The sequence below is a fragment of the Vanacampus margaritifer genome, chromosome 10, assembly GCF_051991255.1.
Source record: "Vanacampus margaritifer isolate UIUO_Vmar chromosome 10, RoL_Vmar_1.0, whole genome shotgun sequence".
Lineage (NCBI taxonomy): Eukaryota > Metazoa > Chordata > Actinopteri > Syngnathiformes > Syngnathidae > Vanacampus > Vanacampus margaritifer.
In genome coordinates this window covers 20,853,126-20,863,930 of record NC_135441.1, presented here as the reverse complement: position 1 = coordinate 20,863,930, position 10,805 = coordinate 20,853,126, and the positions used below count along the sequence as shown (strand labels likewise).

Sequence of the window (10,805 nt, the reverse complement as noted above, 5' to 3'; positions counted from 1 at the left end):
TTTACGAAATGTTCTGTTGGTGGTATACTCTGTGAATCCCCAAAGCCACAGTGCGCAGTAAAACACGTAAACAGCAATATAAAGTGCTTAAATTGTTTACTCACTACATTTGTATCGCTTTGTATGGTAATAACTAACGTGTTTGTGATTTATATTCATGCGCATATTTTATTGTTATGTATTTAGTTTACTAATCTTCAATACTTCATTGGGTAATGTTTCTAGCATCACTATGTGATCATACAGGCAGCGTGGATAATGGCACTCCAACACAAGGTGTGCGTGCGCGCGTGTGTGTGCGCGCGTGTGTGTGGGCGCGGCCAAGTTCGCGTGGCCCTTAAATACGACGCAGTCTCTCTTTTGACGCTCTTTCGCTCCGCATTACACACGCGAGTACCACCAAGAAGTCGGAACCTGGCGGAATAAACAGACACAAACCCACCAGGAAAAAAAAAACAAAAAAACAAAGAAGGATTATTTATTATTGTTATTTTTTTCTTACAAAAACCTTTTTTCTTAAAAAAAAAAAATCTACTTCAACAAGTCTTGGCATCATGAGGATTTGGAGTGTTGTGCTTTTGCTGCTTCACGCACTTGGTAAGATTACGTGTTGAATAAGTTGTAATTGTTTTTGTTATGAATGCCTCGATCTGCGTGAGCCCGTATCGCATTATTAAAAGCCATAAGCCACGACGGAGCCATCAAATGACTTGTAAACCCGCTAACCTTTTTTCCGCCGACCATTTTCCCGATGCCAGGACGAGCCCGAAGCTAATGGTGGCGCGTCTCGCTATTTCAGAGCGTGCTTTTATGAAACCGGATCCGTTTATTTTTAACTTATATTCTTGCCTGACATTCATCTGCTCACAACTCTTGAATGCGGAGGTTGCGATTACGGGTAAACATTTTATTGTATAGCTAAAGAAACACACGTATATGAATCTAATGTTTGTGTTAAAAGTACCTCAGGGTTATGTCATGGGCAATGTCAATTCCGCTCCAGTGTGCCCTTGAGCAATGTAGTAGTAAAGCTTGCGTCAAGTCCAACCCACCTTTCAAATCCTCAGGAGCATGTTTCAACTTGTCCACAGAGACCCGCCCACCTTGTGACATTGGCACCCTCCTCACTTGCACCCCAACAAGGCCTGCAAAAAAATGTGTTTCCTAACCTCTTCTTATTATTTTCTTTTTGTCCAGTGGCATCCAGACTGGTGTGCGGTGCGGCGGTGGACCGCTATGACAGCGACAGGCAGCGGCACACGGCTGTCATCAACTTCCAAGACACCAGCAAAGACGGAAGGCCGGACGAAGAGAGCAGAGGAGGCGCAACGGTCGCAACATCGCAGGAGGATGAAAATGAGGAGTATGATGATGAATATTACGACGATGGGGATGAATATGAGGACAGCACATCCGGGGATGATGAAGTGGAAATGCCAAGAGGTGAGGTCTTGAGAATCATCGCAGATTATATAACACTTGTATTCCATTTGTTGACAATGTGTGTGTTTTTATTTAGTTGCCCTGTCAAGCAAGCCCCGAGACCCATCTGCCATCCTGGAGGCGGAAAGCACAGAAGGACAGAGAAGGCGAGGAAAGGGAAGGAAGAAGGGGAAAGGGAAAGGAAAGAAGAGGAATCCTTGCTTGAAGAAGTATAAAGATTTCTGCATCCACGGCACCTGCCAGTACCTGAGGGACATTCGACTTCCCTCCTGTGTGTGAGTACCACATCCACGTTTTGATCCTTTCTTTCTGTAGGATTGCAAAATTGCAGGAATTTTCAAATTTGGAAACTTTCCATGGGAATTAATGGGAACTTTGGAGAATAAATTATAATAATGAACTCGTCTGGGTAAATTATTAGGCGTGTCAAAATGAGTGCATTAATTTTGAGTTAATTTAAAGTTCCTTTAACGCCACTAATTTTTTAAACCACGTAATTACTTGGAAAGCCTGTACTGGGGGAATTCCAGCGTCAAAATTTAGCAGTAATAAATTTAATAATAATGCATATATTTGTGGAGACTGGGGTGAAGTTGTATTTTCAAATTTTTAAAATGTGCAGAATTTCACAAGTTACTTCACGTTAAAGATTAAATAGCTCTTAAATAGCGGTCACCAATGTCTTTCAAATGCAATCATGCCGTCTAGTGGCAAAAAATGACCTCAACACAAATCAATATCACACTGTTTTTTTTTTTACAGTACAGTACATCTTTTGAATTTTAACTCAATTTTATGAATTATTATGAAATTACTATATCAATGACTATTTCTATTAGTTTAACAGTTTTCCACTTTATAATGTTAACAAGAGTATGAAACTTAGATTTTTTATTTATTTAGAACAAATATACAATTTGCGATTAATCGTGAGTTAACTACTGAAGTCATGTGATTAATTACGATTAAAAAATTTAATTGGCTGACACCCATATACATATTTTAACATAATAATAATAATGATAATTAAAAACATATATATTAATAATGATGATGACTAAAAGAACCAGAGGGATAGACACCGTGCTGACTTTTTGTGAAACTTCCTCGGACTCAACTGGAATTTTTCCACCGCAGTAACGAATGGACTTTTCCATCCATGTGCAGGTGCCACCCGAGTTACTCCGGGGAAAGGTGTGAGTTCTTCACCCTGTCCGTGGAGAGACCTCAGGAGGGCTACAACCGCACAACGGCTCTGGCCGTGGTGGCCGTGGTGCTCTCGTCCATCTGCCTCACCATCATCGGCCTTTTACTCATGCTCAGGTGCGAACGGTGGCCGCGCGAACGCACGCAATTCCACATACATGCGCACACTTGAGCTGTATAGGGAATTTGAAAGGATGATATGTGTAACAATTAGGCATAAATAGTGGTTTAAGCCCCGTTTTCTTGATTGATTCCAGGTTTCACAAGCGGGGAGCGTATGATGTAGAGAATGAGGAGAAGGTCAAATTAGGGTTAGCATCCAACCACTGAAGAGACAAACAATGGTGAGTATAATCTCAGTTAAATAGTATGATAATATAATTGAGTGGTTTTCTATTTTTAAAAAATCGTTCACGGAGAAAGGCAAATTCGATTTGAAAAGTATCAGTTACCACTTAGTGCTCCCTGCAATTGACAAGAAGACAACTCAGAATGTAGTTGTTGACTCCATCTTGTGTGTGAAATGTATCAGGAACCCTGATTTAGCTGATCATTTATGGGTACAATAGTCTGTCACTATAATCCAATTTAAGAAGGAGCCAGATGGGTGCATTAGTCTAGTGGAGGGATGAGCAACTTTAGTGAGGGAGGGAGCCACAATTTTTCATCAACCACGTATTGCTTAACCAGATGAATGGATTTATGACAAAAATGCTATTTTAAATAAGTACGTGCTGGCCGGTCAACAAGAGAAAATCTGCATATAATTTACGCCCATTGAAATGCATTGGGAAAATTGGGCCCAAAAAGATTTTTTAAAATGCTGATAAAAATTTCCATGAAATACAGTGGTTGGCTTCCCCCCCCCCCCCCAAAAAAAAAACAACAATAAAAAAATACAAAAAAATTGTGGGGGGGAAATTTTGAAAAAATATTGACAAAATCATGAGCACATGGAGACCCAATGTAGTAGAGGGAAAAAAAAGAAATAAAAAAATAATAATAATAATTGAACCAAAAATGGGGCGGAGGTGGGGGGTGGAAAATAATTGGAGTAACTGTACTAAACAGCCCCAAATAATTTAACCAACAAATTCTACTAGACTCATTCACCCATCTGGCTCCTTCTTAGGTTTATATACAGTATAAAAATAAACATCATGTTCTTAAACTCAAATGGCCAAAAAGTTTCACCAGCCTTGGTTTATATTTTCCTCCGAGATACCCAAATGGACTAGATAGTGTAGTAAAGAGCAGCTCATATCTCACACTGACGCACATTTCCTTCCACGTTATTGTACAAACTGCAACGCTTATCTCATTGTTTGCTGTCTTTTCTCCTCTCGTGTTAGGCAAAGGAGCGGAGATACTACCTCAAAATAGAAAGAGAAGCGACCCACGGAAGGAGGTCCGAGCGAAACGTAAAGGAACACAGACGGATGAAGAAGGGAAACGGGGGGTGTCCGCTTCACCCCTTGCTGGATGTTCACGTGAAAAAACAAAAGAAAATGGACAGCTCAGCGTATTCCTGCAGGCCTCAGGAGAAGGCGGCCACATCGGAAAGTGGAATATTGGACGAGCTGGTGGATGGACTGGAATGGAAGTGTGGCAGGCACTTGGTAATGACAAGAAGTAGTAGTAGAAGAAGAAGAAGGAACATTTGCTGCTTCCTGACTGTGTGAAGAGAAGTTTCAGACTGAACTGAATCCGATTCAACATCAACTAAGAGAGAGCTCAATCTGGAATTATATTATAAAAAAAAAAGAAAACAGGCAGCATTTTGTATTTCCCGCACAAGTGCATTATTATTATTTTTTTTCTGTACAGTAAACAGTATATTTATTCTTTTTAATTTATTTATTTAAGCTAACTGTATTTATGTAGGTGTTAACCTCCTTCAACAGTTCAAAATGGATGTTACAGTTGTTTTTATATTCCTTATTGGATATTATTTATTGAAGAAAAAGTACGATGCTTGCGGCTCCTGGACACAAGAATAACAAAAAAATAAACACATTTTGATTGAATTTTGGCACTCAGAACATAATCAGTAGCACTGTGATTTTTTTTAAAGGTCTTTTTTTTTTTCTTTACTGATTACCGTTTTTTTTTTTTTTTTTTAACCGTCGTTTTCACTGAAAACAAACAATCTTGGACACATGAGACAGTTGAGGGTTCATAGTTGCCCTTTTTCTGTGTTGTCTGCGTCGAAATGGTAATGAAACTTTCAAATGGGAAATCCAATATAACATTTGGGGCTTGGAGCCAAAGCACTGTTGAAAGATTTTTGATGTAAATCTCTTGTTTTTGTCCTCGTCTTACCATCATTTAAAGAGAAACACTTACAGTAACTATCAAGCAATAAAATGTGAATTCAAGTGTTCAACACTTTCAAAAACTGCAGTTCTGAAGTGATTTTTTTTAAATGTGATTTAATTAAATAAAAGATCAGAATTCTTAACTCCTGTGTGTTGCATCTTCATTTACTGAGTGTACAAACTCAAACAATCACCACATTGTGTTTCAATCATCAGTTAAATAAGGTCAACGTTTTTTTTTAGCTCCGGGTTTCGCCTCCGGAGTTTGGTAACAGGTTATTGTAATATTTTAAAAGGTCTCGTCTGGGTCATGATGAATAATGCCAACCTGTTCTGTTGGCTCAGGCCTAAGTTGTAATAATAGTAAACATAATATTTTCATTTCCTCTTCTGAGGCGGGAGCCACCTGTTTCGAACCGGAGCACCTGCATCCTGCACTCTACTGAAAGACGAACAAAAGTTGGGTTTTAGGAGTATGGAGTTTTTGGAGCCTTTGAATATGACAATAATAAGATTAAAACCTGTAGAAAGTGATTATAATAAATAGGTCGTTTTTATCCAAGCTTCTGCGTCAGTTCACAACAGCGTTCACAAATAGCAAATTTCTGCATATAATTGACATTCGTTATAAATGCATTGAAATAAAAACAAAAGAATAATAATAATATAATTTTTTTAAATAAAAAAAATTAAAAATCAGTGAATGTATACAGCTTAAGGACCTAGCGTCAAAATGACCCAAAAGTACATGTAAAAAAAAAATCGTGAAACATGAAATGATTTAAAAAAAAAAAAAATCATGTTACATTCCCTTTCTCAGGAACTGCAATACTGTTCTCGGGTCATTTTGACCCGAGGCATGTTTAATTATCTCCAGCATTAGAAACGGGAAAAATATCCACAAATTCAATGAGGATATTTAATTAAAAATCTCAGGTAACAATCACAGCTCACCTGTTTTCTGGGTTTGGTCATGTGATGTTCGCAAGCTGAGGCCTTAGGCACTGTGATGGCATTTTCAGTCAACGGCAAGAGATAAACAAAAACAAGAAAATTTGGATGCTTAAGTCATATTCCAAACACAATATTATAATAGTGGGGCTGTATAGAACATACTGTATAAGGACAATTTTTGACTTGACTGCTTTTCACAATTCATAATGAATCGGGTTTTTAAGATACAAATGTGTGAAATAAGCAATTTTCACAGATTTCACTTATTAAACACTTTCATCTATTGTTATATTATATATTATTATATTATATTATTATTATTATATTATTGTTTTATTTATTATTATTATTATTATTATTAATAATAATAATAACATATTATATTGTTACTTATTATTTATTAAATGGGTCAATCAACAGGAGGATTAATGCCGATTTTTGTGTCCCTCTATTTATGACAATGTGGCAGTGTTTCGTTAATGCTGTGTCAACACGGCGTGAAAAAAACCCATATGATGTAATTCATTCATGTATCTCAATTTTCACCGTGTTAAGTGAAATACAGTGCAGACATCATCGCTATCGTCATCGTGACAGATCAATGAGACACTTTACAGCCCTGTGAACGCATTCGACAGATGTACAATGTGGCGGACACAGCAGGTTCCAGCGGCACACTTGTAAGTGTTACTCATACGGCCTAACCCAACAGATGTCACGTTCAAAGACGCAACAGCAGCAGCGAGACCTGGGCCGCCCCTGGATGCCACAGGGGTTCGCAGAAACCGCATGCAGTAAATAGTCGCAGGATGCAACAATGCTGTCATGTATGTGCGCCACACGCGGCTTTAATGAGCTTGGAGGGCACCCTAAAGACCCAGCTGGGCTCAAAGGCAAGTCGAAAGTGAGTCACCCATTGAAGTTGCCTCCTACACGGAAGTTGTTATACAGCCTGTGTGTGTTTGAGTGTGTGTGTGTTGGCTTTCCGTGCTGGTGAGGGTTAACCCAACTTTTATATGTTAAAACCCACAGCACTTCCTTAGAAAAGCGCAGGGAAGATGTATGTTTAAGGGTTTCATTTCCTTACTCGTAATTCTGTCTGTCACATTTAACATAGTAATATGCTGCCTCCGTGAGTTCAAATGCTTTGACAGTGATTCACCATTCAGAACCACACAATAGGTGAAATTCTGAAATTAAAAATAGTTTTACCCTTGTTTTTGTTTTTTTGGTTTTCTTGCCAAAAATGTATTTGAACGAATTCAAAATTGTTATTTGCGATCATTCGAACTGTTTGTAAATGCCCGGTGAACCGTTTGCAACCTTTAAAGAAACTTGGCGAGAAATCAACGTTCGCTAGCTTTGAAAACGCTCGCCCCTAAGTGGGATACGGATTTAACACATTCAGGCTTGTTAAAATTAAATTCTTAAAAGGTTCCTTAATTTTCACCTATTCTCACTCCTGCTTAATAGAAATAGGACACTATTGTATAACTTCACTTTATCAAGACTCCCTCTTTCTTAGTGCTAGCTTCAAGCTATTTCTCACATCCTGTTTGAGTTGACTTAAAACTGATACATAAAACTAAAGAAAATTAATCATTATATACTTAAATACTAACTCTTCGAGGTCCACTAGCCTAATGCTAACATCTAATGCCAAACGCTACAGACATGCTAAAGGAAATTAGCATCGCTTTTTGGGTAATTATAAACATTTATCACACATAGAGCAGCAACACATAAAAACAGAGAACAGCAGAAGGTAGTATTACAACTCTAAAATCTGACTCGCATAAATATTATTATTATTTTTATTTATAATTAGCTCAGGAATTTGAAATGTTCAGTAAGTAAACATTCGGGAGCAGGATTGAAAATCCAAATCGCACCACAAATTTCCCAGTATCATCTACAAACCCAACGTCAAATATCAACATTTCATATTCTGATATATCTGCTTTCAAATACTACTACAAAAGACTGTGTGGCAGATGTTCATTTTCAAACACTTAATGACTCAAGCTAAGAAATTGGTATTCGTCACAGGTACCATGAATGGAAATGTATACACATATGCGATTGCACGTACGAGTATGTGTGACAGGGGATAGTCACTTACAACATAATCCCGTCCCTTCAATGTCAAGTAGCAAAGACACAAAAATAGTGCCGTGGCGTCATGCTCACATAGCTGCTATTCCCGGGATGATGGGCACCCAGGAGACGGAATGCTGGGAGAAGAACGTTCGCTGTGTTCTGTTTCTTAAGCAAAGGGTGTGCAACGCTGAATAAAGGATTACATTTACAAGAGACACTGTTAAACTGTCAAGCAATACACTGAATGTCCCTGAAGTCCAACAATTGAATTCAGCATAACCCTTAAACAGATGACATTATATGTATTATTAATATTTATTTTTTATTAATATTTTAATATTCCCCTGTGGATTGCGAACAAGATACCTAGCATAGTTCTAGTGTCGCTATAGCGCCACCGTACCATCATTGTTTTGGCCCAAGATCGGCATTGTCTGTACAGAGAGGTTAATTCATCATCTACAGATGGACTTAATACAAACAAGTGTTTATTATGCCCTTTGTGACTCCAATAGCACCTTTTTATCAGGGCTTGAGACAGCACTAAGTTAGCTAGCTAGCTAGCACCTCCGGAAGCTAACGTAACGTATAGCACCTTGTATTTCCAGTTGGGTTTTCTATTCAGCAGTCTGTACAGACCGAGAGTTGAATTCATCGTCTATAGATGGACTAAATACAAACAAATGTTTATTATGCTCTTCCTGACTCCAATAGTACCTTTTTTTTTTTAAATCGGGGCTTGAGACAGCACTGACTTAGCTAGCTAGCCCCCCGGAAGCTAACGTATAGCACCTTGTATTTTCAGTTGGATTTTCCATTCAGCAAGTGAAATGAAAACTTATGAAAACTTTGCTTTCATAGTATTCTTCGGGTCAACTATACTTGAGTAGTCAGCGGCTGGACTTGATTCAATCATAGCGAGGATGGCGAGTTTGTTGTGGAAAGGTGTTTCCTGCCGTGCTGAGAAGCAACAATGGGTGCTTTCCATGGAAGTACGTACGCCGACAGTTGGAAACGCAATCATTTTCTTACCGCGCCTCATCAACAGGAGCTGATGTCGTTAGATGTTTGAATTTTGACTTTACCGTAAGGGCGTGTGTTTGTTTCCATGTGCAGCTGCCGCTGCTGTCAAAGCAAAGCCGTCAGTCGGCCGCCCGGGACCGACGAATGAGGTGGTGACAACATGGCTGCCGTTGGCGCATGGCAAAAGGAGAAGGATGGATGAGAGTGAGGACACTCAAGGCATGGAAGGTGACAAAGCTGCAGAGGACTGAGGGAGAGATAAGGTCAGTAGTAACGTGACGGGGGGGAAAGATGAAGCTAGTGGCAACATCCTGTCACTTCCTGTCCACTACCTGCTTTGGTCTTTATTCCTGTCCCGCATATATCCCGAATACTCCCTTCTCCATTTCCTCATCCTGTCTCCTTTTACTTCCGCTTCCTGTATGTTTTGCCACAAACGGATACATGTATTAAGTAATGAAAACACGTGCTTAATTGGTTTTGAGGATATTTACAGACTGACCAACTTCCTCCAAGTGTTATATGAACAAATAAAGTGATTAATTTGAGGGGCACCTGCACTCTGTCTATTATGACCCAAGAACAGTACAAGAACATTTTAAATACACCCCCATTGTAGCATACAAATACATGTGTTTTATAATTTGGGGTTAATATGTAACATGAAACAAGTTAGCATTTTTCATTTCACATAGAAATTTGAATTTGATCGCAACGTGTATGATGTTAAGTTGGCCGCTTGGAAACCGCCTTCCACTACCGATCGTGCCCGACCACCCATCCAGTTGAGCAGCAGTTAAAAATGAAGATTTAACACAGATGATAATAATAATAACAAAACATTCAATTAATTGATTTCTAAAATGAGGGTTTGATGCATGCTTTTATGATGACGTCCACCACATACTGTAACAGTGGAGCGCAGAATCTGTCTGCCTGCGCTTCAATCAAACCCGGCGCCACAATTTAGACCTGCTTGTAGTTGTTGTAAGGTCTAATTTAAGAGAATAAGGTTTTGTCTACTTTCTGTCAACCAATTGTCAGGTGGCGCCAAGGACGCATAATAGAAAACAAGCAGTAAATTAGACTTGCCCAAGCTCGAAAATAAATGTCCCACTTTTTACACGAAGCGCATGTGCGACTATCCACAAAAATAGAGTTTTTAATGTTTCTTAATTAGGTCTCTAGCACACATGCACAATGCACTGTAATGTTTATTCTTAGTTCTTATATTTGATTTGTGCATTGTGAACTCCTGTTCAATATTACGCTACAGCAAATCTAAAGCGATCAAACTGTTTTCAAAGGTGAACTAGTATAATACTACAGGGTGGCACAAAAAAAAACTGAACTTTTTAACAAACCGATAAAACCAAGAGTGATGGAAGAAAAAAAACTTTTCTTCATAGTAATTGAAACCATGAAACGTCCCATTTACAATAAAAAAAAAAGTGGGGTTTCCATCCACCCATTTTTATTCGAATTTTCAAGAAATGTAAAAATAAAACTGAATGGAAATGTCAGAAATTTGCAAAAAAAAAAAATTATGCTTGGAGGGGGTGGATTTTGAAGCATATTGTTGTTGTTAGATTAACAATTTTAAACATAATTTGGCAAATGGTCAGCATATAAATGGAAATCAATATTGGGCCTAAAATTGAACCTTGCGGTATACCACAGGCAAGGAAAAGTAGATGAGAGTAAAACCAACCTACTTCAGAAGCACCCTATTTTTCTTGCTGTTTATTATGCCACATCTCT

At 38.5% G+C, this 10,805-nt stretch overlaps 1 protein-coding gene and 1 long non-coding RNA gene across 3 annotated transcripts; one reads left to right on the top strand and one right to left on the bottom strand.

Moving 5' to 3' along the window:
• Positions 1-378: 378 nt before the first annotated feature.
• Positions 379-5,110, top strand: hbegfa (heparin-binding EGF-like growth factor a). Of its 2 annotated transcripts, XM_077578253.1 has the most exons (6): positions 379-597; positions 1,198-1,443; positions 1,520-1,718; positions 2,611-2,766; positions 2,907-2,993; positions 4,002-5,110. In XM_077578253.1, the coding sequence occupies exons 1-5, from the start codon at positions 555-557 to the stop codon at positions 2,977-2,979; spliced, it is 717 nt and encodes a 238-aa protein (XP_077434379.1). In that variant the 5' UTR covers positions 379-554; the 3' UTR covers positions 2,980-2,993; positions 4,002-5,110. The 2 variants fall into 2 exon arrangements, with proteins under 2 accessions (XP_077434379.1, XP_077434380.1); XM_077578254.1 differs by lacking the exon at positions 2,907-2,993.
• Positions 5,092-9,202, bottom strand: LOC144059279 (uncharacterized). Its single transcript, XR_013295619.1, has 3 exons — positions 9,107-9,202; positions 5,922-5,971; positions 5,092-5,409 (listed from the first exon to the last, which is right to left on the bottom strand). It is a non-coding gene; the product is annotated as an uncharacterized LOC144059279 (long non-coding RNA).
• Between the last annotated feature and the right edge of the window lie 1,603 nt (positions 9,203-10,805).